This window comes from Nerophis lumbriciformis, linkage group LG16 (genome assembly GCF_033978685.3).
Source record: "Nerophis lumbriciformis linkage group LG16, RoL_Nlum_v2.1, whole genome shotgun sequence".
Classification (NCBI taxonomy): Eukaryota; Metazoa; Chordata; class Actinopteri; order Syngnathiformes; family Syngnathidae; genus Nerophis; species Nerophis lumbriciformis.
In genome coordinates, this window is record NC_084563.2 from 5,441,224 (window position 1) to 5,455,677 (window position 14,454).

The following is a 14,454-nucleotide window of genomic DNA, read 5'->3' on the forward strand; positions in this document are numbered from 1 at the left end:
CTCCGATTGGCGACAATGTAAGGATATTTAGCCTGCTTTGTTTGTCTATTTTCATTATAATTCAAGTTTGATGATAAAGTGCAGTCTGATGGGTTTGATTTCCCCCCTTCAGCTATTTGCCTTGGCCAATAAGTTGCAGGTCATTTATTATTATTATTTATTTAATTTATTTTTGTTTAAATAGAGATGACATACATATGTTATTGTATAATTTAAGTTTGTGCGCGTGATTGACAGCCTAAGGCTTATGAGGCACATTTTTTATTTATATTTTTATTTCAACTTAAAAAGGTATGAGCCTATGCCTAGAACATAGGCTATGTGTTTATCTTTATTTTCCTGCCTGTCGTTGACAATGGAGATTGTCTGATATTTTGTCATGTCAATCAATAAAGGTTCATCTTTGTCGCGAAATTGTTCACTGTTTCACTGTTCACCCCGCCCTCGTCCCTATTTGAGCATTATAACGTTAACAAGTTAATATTCATTGAAATAAATTCAGAACATTTTTTTTACCTAACGGAAATATAGACCTAGTCTTTCTAAAACATTTTTTTAACTTCTTAAAAGCCTCATTCTGCTTGCTGCAACTGCGCACACAAAGTGTGAGGAACGCACTCCTGATCTGAGGGCATTGGCAACAATAGTCAACACTTTCTTAATGGAAATGACAATAATATTATAATAATGATAAATAATATTATCACGCATTAATATATCTTAGCCACTAATGCGTGGCCAAGAGATATTAATGCGTGGCACGCATTGAATGTCTCTGCTCCATTGGATCAGTCTCCTTTCTTTAACAGGCAAAAGATTTATAACCTCACTAATATGCTTGCATCGTCTATATTAGATATATAACAACGGGCGGATGGCGGGCGGGTGTGGTTTTGATAAAATGTTGGTTCGGATGGATGCGGATGGTTGACGACTTTTGTGATGCGGTTGCGGATGAAATAATTGCCTATCCGCGCATCTCTAATATATACAGTGGGGCAAAAAAGTATTTAGTCAGCCACCGATTGTGCAATTTCTCCCACTTAAAATGATGACAGAGGTCTGTAAGTTTCATCAAAGGTTCACTTCAACTGTGAGAGACAGAATAGGAAAAAGTCCAGGAATTCACATTGTAGGAATTTTAAAGAATTTATTTGTAAATTATGGTAGAAAATAAGTATTTGGTCACTTCAAACAAGGAAGATCTCTGGCTCTCACAGACCTGTAACTTCTTCTTTAAGAAGCTCTTCTGTCCTCCACTTGTTACCTGTATTAATGGCACCTGTTTGAACTCGTTATCTGTATAAAAGACACCTGTCCACAGCCTCAAACAGTCAGACTCCAAACCCCACTATGGCCAAGACCAAAGAGCTGTCGAAGGACACCAGGAGAAGAATTGTAGACCTGCACCAGACTGTGAAGAGTGAATCTACAATAGGCAAGCAGCTTGGTGTGAAAAAATCAACTGTGGGAGCAATTATCAGAAAATGGAAGACATACAAGACCACTGATTATCTCCCTCGATCTGGGGCTCCACGCAAGATCTCATCCCGTGGGGTCAAAATGATCATGAGAACGGTGAGCAAAAATCCCAGAACCACACGGGGGGACCTGGTGAATGACCTGCAGAGAGCTGGGACCAAAGTAACAAAGGTTACCATCAGTAACACACTACGCCGACAGGGAATCAAATCCTGCAGTGCCAGACGTGTCCCCTTGCAGAGGATTGGGAGAATGTCATGTGGTCAGATGAAACCAAAATAGAACTTTTTGGTATAAACTCAACTCGTCGTGTTTGGAGGAAGAAGAATACTGAGTTGCATCCCAAGAACACCATACCTACTGTGAAGCATGGGGGTGGAAACATCATGCTTTGGGGCTGTTTTTCTGCTAAGGGGACAGGCTGACTGATCTGTGTTAAGGAAAGAATGAAGGGGGCCATGTATCGTGAGATTTTGAGCCAAAACCTCCTTCCATCAGTGAGAGCTTTGAAGATGAAACGTGGCTGGGTCTTCCAGCATGACAATGATCCCAAACACACCGCCCGGGCAACAAAGGAGTGGCTCCGTAAGAAGCATTTGAAAGTCCTGTAGTGGCCTAGCCAGTCTCCAGACCTCAACCCCAAAGAAAATCTGTGGAGGGAGTTGAAAGTCCGTGTTGCTCGGCGACAGCCCCAAAACATCACTGCTCTCGAGAAGATCTGCATGGAGGAATGGGCCAAAATACCAGCTACTGTGTGTGCAAACCTGGTAAAGACCTATAGTAATCGTTTGACCTCTGTTATTGCCAACAAAGGTTATATTACAAAGTTTTGAGTTGAATTTTTGTTATTGACCAAATACTTATTTTCCACCATAATTTACAAATAAATTATTTAAAAATCCTACAATGTGAATTCATGGATTTTTTTTTCACATTCTGTCTCTCACAGTTGAAGTGTACCTAAGATGAAAATTACAGACCTCTGTCATCATTTTAAGTGGGAGAACTTGCACAATCGGTGGCTGACTAAATACTTTTTTGCCCCACTGTATATATATATTTATTTTATATATATATATTTATATATTACTTATATATATTTATTTATTTATAACTGCACCTTATTGCTTTTTTTTAATCCTGCACTACCATGAGCTTATGTAACGAAATTTCGTTCTTATCTGTGCTGTAAAGTTCAAATTTAAATGACAATAAAAAGGAAGTCTAAGTCTAAATGCTGGGTATACATGTTGTAAAATATGCTGCGCAGTCGTCATCATAACACTTAGATTCACACACATATACAATATCGTGCGGCTCAATTGTGAGTGAAGGCAGCCTTTAGTCATTTGGTCAGTTTAATGAAAAAAGCAGACTGAATTTGCAGCGTAATAGCAAACCTACACAAATAGACCTTAGGGAATGTTAGGCGAAGACAAGAGAAAAAGAAGAAAAAATGAGGCTCTGTAGTGCAGCCATCTGCATTTGTATTGTTTAATGAGCTGAGTAGGCTCCTTTAATGAGGTGTTGACTCTGCTAACCCCAAACAAAAGTCAACAGTGGGGAGAAGACACATTGACACCGACAGACTTCATTAACAGACTTGACTGAAGGACGTGCGGCAGCAGATGGACACAACTTACTGACACCAAATCAAATCAATTCCTTCTGACATCCGAGCTTTAGCTTTGGGAGAGCCATGCATTGTTGGTGCAGCAAGGTCTAAACCACTATGTGTGTGCAGCTGAGACTGCAGGACACATGGAGCCATTAGCACCATGTGCTCGCCAGGAAATGCTTTTTAATCACTACTTATTAAATCAAGACCAAGTACACCTGCAAATGGCTTTCACGTCAGCGACACATACAGTAGAGGACAAAGGTTTAAACCAGCAATGTCATGACGTGACGACACGGCGTCATGCCCGTTAAAAAAAAAATATGGGGAACCAGTACTTTTCAAACAGAGTATAGTACCGTTTTTGATTCATTAGAACCGCGATACTATACTAGCACCGGTATACCGTACAACTCTTAAAGGCCTATTGAAATGCGATGTTCTTATTCAAACGGGGATAGCAGGTCCATTCTATGTGTCATACTTGATCATTTCGCGATATTGCCATATTTTTGCTGAAAGGATTTAGTAGAGAACATCGACGATAAAGTTGGCAACTTTTGGTCGCTGATAAAAAAAAGCCTTGCCTGTAGCGGAAGTAGCAGACGAGTAGCGTGACGTCACAGGTTGTGGAGCTCCTCACATCTGCACATTGTTTACAATCATGGCCACCAGCAGCGAGAGCCATTCGGACCGAGAAATCGACCATTCCCCCATTAATTTGAGCGAGGATGAAAGATTTGTGGATGAGGAAAGTGAGAGTGAAGTGGGAGCGATTCAGATAGGGAAGATGCTGTGAGACCTGATATTCAGCTGGGAATGACTAAAACAGTAAATAAACACAAGACATATATATACTCTATTAGCCACAACACAACCAGGCTTATATTTAATATGCCACAAATTAATCCCGCATAACAAACACCTCCCGTCCATATAACCCGCCAATACAACTCAAACACCTGCACAACACACTCAATCCCACAGCCCAAAGTACCGTTCACCTCCCCAAAGTTCATACAGCACATATATTTCCCCAAAGTCCCCAAAGTTACGTACGTGAAATTTCCAGTTTTCTTGAAATTCCAGGAATTCCGTAATTCCAGGAATTCCGTTTTTTTAAACCTTTTTTCACCTTTTTTTCTGGCGACGACTCCTTCCACAATTTTTTAACGCATTTCAACCGATCCACCGTCAAAACATTCCTCATAATTAAGACAAAAAACAAAGTTGTTTTTTGAACTGGAAAAATTTCCAATTTTCCTGAAATTCCAGGAATTCCGTAATTCCAGGAATTTCGTTTTTTTAACCCTTTTTTCACCTTTTTTTCTGGCGACGACTCCTTCCACAATTTTTTAACGCATTTCAACCGATCCACCGTCAAAACATTCCTCATAATTAAGACAAAAAACAAAGTTGTTTTTTGAACTGGAAAAATTTCCAATTTTCCTGAAATTCCAGGAATTCCGTAATTCCAGGAATTCCGTTTTTTAACCCTTTTTTCACTTTTTTTTCTGGCGACGACTCCTTCCACAATTTTTTTAACGCATTTCAACCGATCCACCGTCAAAACATTCCTCATAATTAAGACAAAAAAACAAAGTTGTTTTTTGAACTGGAAAAATTTCCAGTTTTCCCAAAATTCCAGGAATTCCGTAATTCCGTTTTTTTAACCCTTTTTTCACCTTTTTTTCTGGCGACGACTCCTTCCACAATTTTTTAACGCATTTCAACCGATCCACCGTCAAAACATTCCTCATAATTAAGACAAAAAAACAAAGTTGTTTTTTGAACTGGAAAAATTTCCAGTTTTCCCGAAATTCCAGGAATTCCGTAATTCCAGGAATTCCGTTTTTTTAACCCTTTTTTCACCTTTTTTTCTGGCGACGACTCCTTCCACAATTTTTTAACGCATTTCAACCGATCCACCGTCAAAACATTCCTCATAATTAAGACAAAAAAAACAAAGTTGTTTTTTGAACTGGAAAAATTTCCAGTTTTCCTGAAATTCCAGGAATTCCGTAATTCCAGGAATTCCGTTTTTTCACTTTTTTTTCTGGCGACGACTCCTTCCACAATTTTTTAACGCATTTCAACCGATCCACCGTCAAAACATTCCTCATAATTAAGACAAAAAAAACAACGTTGTTTTTTGAACTGGAAAATTTTCAGTTTTCCCGAAATTCCAGGAATTCTGTAATTCCAGGAAGTCCCCAAAGTTACGTACGTGTCATGCACATAGCGGCGCGCACGTACGGGCAAGCGATCAAATGTTTGGAAGCCGCAGCTGCATGCGTACTCACGGTACCGCGTCTGCGCATCCAACTCAAAGTCCTCCTGGTAAGAGTCTCTGTTGTCCCAGTTCTCCACAAGCCAATGGTAAAGCTTGACTGTCATCTTCCGGGAATGTAAACAATGAATCACCGGCTGTGTTATCCGGCACAACAGTCAAGGGGTGCATTCTACGGCGGGGGTGCGTTATCCGGCACAACACCTGCCGCAATACACCGCTTCCCACCTACAGCTTTCTTCTTTGCTGTCTCCATTGTTCATTGACCAAATGGCAAAAGATTGACCAACACAGACGTCCAGAATACTGTGGAATTTTGCGATGAAAACAGACGACTTAATAGTTGGCCACCATGCTGTCCCAAAATGTCCTCCACAATCCGCGACGTCACGCGCTGACGTCATCATACCGAGACGTTTTCAGCAGGATATTTTGCGCGAAATTTAAAATTGCACTTTAGTAAGCTAACTCGGCCGTATTGGCATGTGTTGCAATGTTAAGATTTCATCATTGATATAAAAACTATCAGACTGCCTGGTCGCTAGTAGTGGCTTTCAGTAGGCCTTTAAGATATTTATATAGTTCAGGCCAACGTTTGGACACACCTTCTCGAATTCACAACACAACTGATGGTTCCAACCCCATTGATAAAAGCAAGAAATTCCACTAATCCACCCTGATAAGGCACACCTTTGAAGTGAAAACCATTTCAGGTGACTACCTCTTGAAGCTCATGGAGAGAATGCCAAGAGTGTGCAAAGCAGTAATCAGAGCAAAGGGTGGCTATTTTGAATAAACTAGAATACAAAACATGTTTCCAGTTATATCACCTTTTTTTTGTTAAGTACATAACTGCAATTGACGATCTACAATGTAAATAGTCATGAAAATAAAGAAAACACATTGAATGAGGAGAAGGTGTGTCCAAACTTTTGTCCTGTACTGTACAGCCTCCATGCGTGGCATGGAGGCAATCAGCCTGTGGCATTGCTGAGGTGTTATGGATGCCCAGGATGCTTCAATAGCGGCCTTTAGCTCATTTGCATTATTTCAGCTTCTTCTTCACAATACCCCACACATTCTCAGGTCAGGGGAGTTGGCAGGCCAATGGAGGACAGTAATGCCATGGTCAGTACACCAGTTACTGGTGGTTTTGGCACTGCTGGATCATGCTGCAAAATGAAATCATCATCTCCATAGAGCTTTTCAACAGATGGAAGCTTGCAGTGCTGTAAAATCTCTTGGTACACAGCTGCATTGACTCTGGACTTGATGAAACACAGTAGACCAACACCAGCAGCTGACATGGCTCCCCAAACCATTGCTGACTGTGGGAACTTCAGAATCAGAATCAGCTTTATTGTCATTACGCAAGGTAACGAGATTGAGGCCATTCCATACAGTGCGATGTGTGCATGCTAGAAAAACAATGTGCAAATATATAAAAATATAAAAAATGTAGAAGTGCAATGAATATGGTGTGAAATGAATATATACATGAAAAAAAAACCAAAAAAAACAGGGTGGTTGGTGGAATGGGTTATTGCACCGAAGAGAAGGCAGTTATGAGGGACAATGGGGCAGTCCGTTCAGGATGGTTATGGCCCTGGGGAAGAAGCTGTTCTTTAGCCTGTTTGTTTTGGTTTTAATGCACCTGTAGCGCTTCCCAGAGGGCAGCAGGTGGAACAGGTCAGAGCCAGGGTGGGTGCTGTCCTTGATGATGGCACTGGCTCTGTTGAGGCAGCGGGAGGTGTAGATGTCCGTCAGAGAGGGGAGAGGGCGGCCGATGATCTTCTGAGCCGTCTTGACCACTCTTTGCAGCCTCTCCCTGTCTGCTGCAGTGCAGCTGCCGTACCATACCGTAATACAGTAGGTCAGCAGGCTCTCGATGGACGAGCGGTAGAAGGTCAGCAGCAGGTCAGGCTTCAGGTTGTACTTCCCGAGGACTCTAAGGAAGTGTAGCCGCTGCTGAGCCTTCTTGATGATTGATGTGGTGTTGACTGTCCAGGAGAAGTCTTTAGAGATGTGGACTCCAAGGTACCTGAAGGTGTGGACCCTCTCTACACGCTCGCCGTTGATGTAGAGGGGGGCAGGGTCGGTGCTGCTCCTCCTGAAGTCGACGATGATCTCTCTGGTCTTGCTGGTGTTGAGAGCGAGGTTGTTCTCCGAAGACCAGGCCGTCAGCTTCAGGACCTCCTCTCTGTAGGCAGCCTCGTCACCCCTGGAGATGAGCCCGACCACTGTGGTATCGTCGGCGAACTTGACGGTAAGGTTGTCACTGTGGGCCGGACTGCAGTCATGGGTGTAAAAGCAGTAGAGGAGGGGGCTCAGCACACAGCCCTGTGGGGAGCCGATGCTCAGCGTGCGGGAGGATGAGAGGTGCGGGCCAAGTCTCACATTCTGGGGTCGGTCCGTTGGGAAGTCCCTTATCCAGGCGTTTGTGAGAGGGGGGAGGCCAAGAGTGTCCAGTTTATTGGATTTCAAGCAACTTGGATTTTGCTCCTCTCCAGCCTTCCTCCAGACTCTAGCGCCTTGACTTCCAAATGAAGTACAAAACTTGCTTTCGTCTGAAAACAGGACTCTGTACCACTCTGCAACTGTCCAGTGCTTCTTTTCCATAGCCCAAGTCAGACGCTTCTTCCGTTGTCTTGAGTTCAGAAGTGGCTTGACCATGGGAATACGGCTACATGCTTCCATCTGTTGAAAAACTCTATGGAGATGATGATGATTTCATTTTGCAGCATGATCCAGCAGTGCCAAAACCACCAGAAACTGGTGTACTGACCATGGCGTTACTGTCCTCGATTGGCTTGTCAACTCCCCTGACCTGAACCCCATAGAGAATTTGTGGGGTATTGTGAAGAAGAAGCTGAAATAATGCAAATGAGCTAAAGGCCGATATTGAAGCATCCATAACACCTCAGCAATGCCACAGGCTGATTGCCTCCATGCCACGCCACATTGATGCAGTCATCCGTGCAAAAGGATTCCCAACCAAGTACTGAGTGCATTAATTGACATTTTCAAATGTTTGATTTTGTTTTGCTGTTATAAATCTTTATTTTTTACTTGGTGTAATTTTTTGAGATGGGATTTTGGAGTTTTCCTAAGCTGTATGCCATAATCAGCAACATTAAAATAATAAAAGGCGTGCAATATTTCAGTTGATGTGCAATGAATCCAGAATGTATGACATTTTCATGTTTTTAGTTGCATGACAGAAAATAAAGGACTATTCTAATTTTCTGAGACAGTCCTGTATGTTGCCAACTGATGTACAAACCTCCATGGAGGGGTGTGATGTGATCGGTGCTTCATGGTCATGTGTTTTCATTCAAGTTAGCGGAGGATCCTGCCTCGTCAATAGCTCACCGTGTCTTTGCAACGTGTGTGTTCATGCATGAGTCAAATGTACTTACTAGTAGAGGACTTCATTGGCTTCGTGCCGCTCATAACGCACCGTCTCACACATCATCCTGCAGAAACACAAATAGACGTTTGGTTAAAGAACATGGTTAGTGACAGCATTATCAACACATCTTTGTTTTTGTTTGATTGTGTGAATGCTCCAAAACATTCACCAAAATGCATCTATTTATTATACTTCTTCTTCTTCTCCAGATGTTGGCACGCTCTACCTTCCACATTTTTCACCTGATTCAAATCGTTCCAACTTCAAACTGTTCAGCCTATTCCGGAATCGCAGGCTTTCCCTTGACAAATTCCAAAAATTCCCAGAATTACAGGTTTTCAGGGACATTTTTCCCTTTCAAAATGAATTGGCCATTTTTCAACCAATTCAAACCATTCCACCTTCAACACATTGCACTCATCCTGGACATTCAAACTTTCATTTTTCCAAGTTAAAAAAAATTCCAGGAATTCCGTTTTTTTAACCCTTTTTTCACCTTTTTTTCTGGCGACGACTCCTTCCACAATTTTTTAACGCATTTCAACCGATCCACCGTCAAAACATTCCTCATAATTAAGACAAAAAAACAAAGTTGTTTTTTGAACTGGAAAAATTTTCAGTTTTCCTGAAATTCCAGGAATTCCGTAATTCCGTTTTTTCACCATTTTTTCTGGCGACGACTCCTTCCACAATTTTTTAACGCATTTCAACCGATCCACCGTCAAAACATTCCTCATAATTAAGACAAAAAACAAAGTTGTTTTTTGAACTGGAAAAATTTCCAGTTTTCCTGAAATTCCAGGAATTCCGTTTTTTTAACCCTTTTTTCACCTTTTTTTCTGGCGACGACTCCTTCCACAATTTTTTAACGCATTTCAACCGATCCACCGTCAAAACATTCCTCATAATTAAGACAAAAAAACAAAGCTGTTTTTTGAACTGCAAAAATTTCCAGTTTTCCCGAAATTCCAGGAATTCCGTTTTTTTAACCCTTTTTTCACCTTTTTTTCTGGCGACGACTCCTTCCACAATTTTTTAACGCATTTCAACCGATCCACCGTCAAAACATTCCTCATAATTAAGACAAAAAAACAAAGTTGTTTTTTGAACTGGAAAAATTTCCAGTTTTCCCGAAATTCCAGGAATTCCGTAATTCCAGGAATTCCGTTTTTTTTAACCCTTTTTTCACCTTTTTTCCTGGCGACGACTCCTTCCACAATTTTTTAACGCATTTCAACCGATCCACCGTCAAAACATTCCTCATAATTAAGACAAAAAAACAAAGTTGTTTTTTGAACTGGAAAAATTTCCAGTTTTCCCGAAATTCCAGGAATTCCGTAATTCCAGGAATTCCGTTTTTTTAACCCTTTTTTCACCTTTTTTCCTAGCGACGACTCCTTCCACAATTTTTTAACGCATTTCAACCGATCCACCGTCAAAACATTCCTCATAATTAAGACAAAAAAACAAAGTTGTTTTTTGAACTGGAAAAATTTCCAGTTTTCCCGAAATTCCAGGAATTCCGTAATTCCAGGAATTCCGTTTTTTTTAACCCTTTTTTCACCTTTTTTCCTGGCGACGACTCCTTCCACAATTTTTTAACGCATTTCAACCGATCCACCGTCAAAACATTCCTCATAATTAAGACAAAAAAACAAAGTTGTTTTTTGAACTGGAAAAATTTCCAGTTTTCCTGAAATTCCAGGAATTCCGTAATTCCAGGAATTCCGTTTTTTCACCTTTTTTTCTGGTGACGACTCCTTCCACAATTTTTTAACGCATTTCAACCGATCCACCGTCAAAACATTCCTCATAATTAAGACAAAAAAACAAAGTTGTTTTTTGAACTGGAAAAATTTCCAGTTTTCCCGAAATTCCAGGAATTCCGTTTTTTCACCTTTTTTTCTGGCGACGACTCCTTCCACAATTTTTTAACGCATTTCAACCGATCCACCGTCAAAACATTCCTCATAATTAAGACAAAAAAACAAAGCTGTTTTTTGAACTGGAAAAATTTCCAGTTTTCCCGAAATTCCAGGAATTCCGTAAATCCAGGAATTCCGTTTTTTTAACCCTTTTTTCACCTTTTTTTCTGGCGACGACTCCTTCCACAATTTTTTAACGCATTTCAACCGATCCACCGTCAAAACATTCCTCATAATTAAGACAAAAAAACAAAGTTGTTTTTTGAACTGGAAAAATTTCCAGTTTTCCTGAAATTCCAGGAATTCCGTAATTCCAGGAATTCCGTTTTTTTAACCCTTTTTTAACCTTTTTTTCTGGCGACGACTCCTTCCACAATTTTTTAACGCATTTCAACCGATCCACCGTCAAAACATTCCTCATAATTAAGACAAAAAAACAAAGTTGTTTTTTGAACTGGAAAAATTTCCAGTTTTCCCGAAATTCCAGGAATTCCGTAATTCCAGGAATTCCGTTTTTTTAACCCTTTTTTCACCTTTTTTTCTGGCGACGACTCCTTCCACAATTTTTTAACGCATTTCAACCGATCCACCGTCAAAACATTCCTCATAATTAAGACAAAAAAACAAAGTTGTTTTTTGAACTGGAAAAATTTCCAGTTTTCCCGAAATTCCAGGAATTCCGTAATTCCAGGAATTCCGTTTTTTTAACCCTTTTTTCACCTTTTTTTCTGGCGACGACTCCTTCCACAATTTTTTAACGCATTTCAACCGATCCACCGTCAAAACATTCCTCATAATTAAGACAAAAAAACAAAGTTGTTTTTTGAACTGGAAAAATTTCCAGTTTTCCTGAAATTCCAGGAATTCCGTAATTCCAGGAATTCCGTTTTTTCACCTTTTTTTCTGGCGACGACTCCTTCCACAATTTTTTTACGCATTTCAACCGATCCACCATCAAAACATTCCTCATAATTAAGACAAAAAAACAAAGTTGTTTTTTGAACTGGAAAAATTTCCAGTTTTCCCGAAATTCCAGGAATTCCGTTTTTTCACCTTTTTTTCTGGCGACGACTCCTTCCACAATTTTTTAACGCATTTCAACCGATCCACCGTCAAAACATTCCTCATAATTAAGACAAAAAAACAAAGTTGTTTTTTGAACTGGAAAAATTTCCAGTTTTCCCGAAATTCCAGGAATTCCGTTTTTTTAACCCTTTTTTCACCTTTTTTTCTTGGCGATGACTCCTTCCACAATTTTTTAACGCATTTCAACCGATCCACCGTCAAAACATTCCTCATAATTAAGACAAAAAAACAAAGTTGTTTTTTGAACTGGAAAAATTTCCAGTTTTCCCGAAATTCCAGGAATTCCGTAATTCCAGGAATTCCGTTTTTTCACCTTTTTTTCTGGCGACGACTCCTTCCACAATTTTTTAACGCATTTCAACCGATCCACCGTCAAAACATTCCTCATAATTAAGACAAAAAACAAAGTTGTTTTTTGAACTGGAAACATTTCCAGTTTTCCCGAAATTCCAGGGATTCCGTAATACTATTTCTCAATTACAAATGTTACTACTTCAACATTTCTCGACCGATTTGAAAAATTCCAACACCATCTCATTCACAACATTCTAAATAAATAAAAAATTCCCGCTTTTCCCGAAATTCCCAAGTTCCCAGAGACATGAATGAAACATTTTTCAAAGTTGCACAACTCCCAAATTTTTTATCCCATTCAAACCGTTCCAACTTCAAAATATTCAGCCTGTTTGGGAATTGTGTGCTCTACTTCAACAATTAGTCATTTTGAAGTTCAACTTCAGCATTGGAGCATTCACATGAAGAAATGACCTCATCTAGTTAGATTAGTGGTTCTTAACCTTGGTTGGATGGAACCCTGGGGGTTCGGTGAGTCGGGCTCAGGGGTTCGGCGGAGGTCGAGACACACCCGACTCATCGTGTAAATACAAACTTCTCCTTATCGACGTATTACGGATACCCCCAAACAATGTTCCATCTAATTTTCCATCTGATTTGCAGGTGTGTCATTTGTTGTGAGTTCATGCACTGTGTTGGTTTTGTTCTTTGAACAAGGTGATGTTCATGCACGCTTCATTTTGTGCACCAGTAAAAAAAACATGTAACTTTGTCTTGAATTTGAAAAAATATATATATATATTAGGGATGTCCCGATCCGATATTTGGATCGGATCGGCCGCCGATATTTGCCAAAAAATGCGTATCGGCAAGGCATGGGAAAATGCCGATCCAGATCCAGTTTTTAAAAAAAACTCCGGTCCGTGTTTTCCAAGGCACCTATTTAAATAATACATTCCACTTTTCTGCTGCCCTGTAATTTCCGTTCCGCATTTTCCAGCACACCTTCAACACATCCACAGGTCTGTGGATTCTCATGCAGTTGCTTTTAGCTGCTGGCATTACACGACAGGCTCTTCTCACTCTTTCCTGTGTCTCCCTCTCACAGACAGCAAGTGCACCTTCTTACACACGTCACATACTGTCACGTCATATGTCACATACTGTCACGTCATACGTCACATACGTATACGTCCTCTCCCAGCAGAGAGGTAGCAGCATGGCTAACGTTAGCTGTGATTCTAGAGCAGCCGTGCGAGCAACGTTCCCTCTAAGGTGCGCGCCTGTGCAATTGCGCACTGCTCAAGCGTCCTCTGCGCATAGCAAATCTATGCCACGCACAAAATCAAATAAAAAAATAAGCGCATAACAATTTTCGACACACGGACACGACAGAGAAAACAGTTTTCGTCATCATTGTTCAAATATTATGACGTCTGTCGAGACGCTTATCTCCATTCGGTGCCACACGTCCACACCATCAAAATGCAGAGGCAAACATTTCCAGATCAACACCGTATGAAAAAATTAGTGATTTTTTTTAGTTGTGATTTCCTTCTCTGGATGAAAGTTTAAAAGTAGCATATATTAATGCAGTATGAAGAAGAATGTTTTAATGTAGACATGCAAGCCTTGAAAGAAAAATTTGAAAATCAAGACTACATTTCCTGCAAATGGGTGCATTTCTACCCTATATTTTAACTTTAGATTTATTCTCATATCAAACTCTTTTGGCTGTCTTTTTGACACTTACCCTCCACACCCTGGATTATAAATAATGTAAATAATTCAATGTGATGATCTTGTGTGATGACTGTATTATGATGATAGTATATATCTGATAGTATATATCTGTATCATGAATCAATTTAAGTGGACCCCGACTTAAACAAGTTGAAAAACTTATTGGGGTGTTACCATTTAGTGGTCAATTGTACGGAATATGTACTTCACTGTGCAACCTACTAATAAAAGTCTCAATCAATCAATCAAAACACATAGAATCATCATACTGCTGTGATTATATGCATCAAGTGTTCATTCAAGGCTAAGGCAAAATATCGAGATATATATTGTGTATCGCAATATGGCCTTAAAATATCACAATATTAAAAAAAGGCCGTATCGCCCAGCCCTAGTTCAATGATGCCATTTCTGTTTGTCATGTATAATTTTGTTTATTTTGTGTTTATCCTTGAATAAACAGGTCAGTTTCTTGTTACCAACCATTGTGTATTATTCAAACTCCCCTAATTCAGCTGGCTAGTTGTTATCAAGAGTACTAAAACCCTTTTCAACATGATTCTGACAACTAAGTAGGCTAAATAACTTTAAACTTTAATACATG

At 40.1% G+C, this 14,454-nt stretch overlaps 1 protein-coding gene across 8 annotated transcripts in view; it reads right to left on the reverse strand.

The window, feature by feature from the left end:
• Nucleotides 1–14,454, reverse strand: part of rapgef2b (Rap guanine nucleotide exchange factor 2b) — a 473,745-nt gene that overhangs the window by 299,816 nt on the left and 159,475 nt on the right. For all 8 annotated transcript variants that reach the window (XR_009816924.1, XM_061976533.1, XM_061976532.1 and 5 more), the window contains exon 3: nucleotides 8,810–8,866. Coding sequence is in view for 7 of the 8 variants with exons in the window: in XM_061976533.1 (XP_061832517.1) it covers nucleotides 8,810–8,866 (57 nt within the window). In the remaining variant the exon portion in view is untranslated. The remainder of the gene's footprint in view (nucleotides 1–8,809; nucleotides 8,867–14,454) is intronic.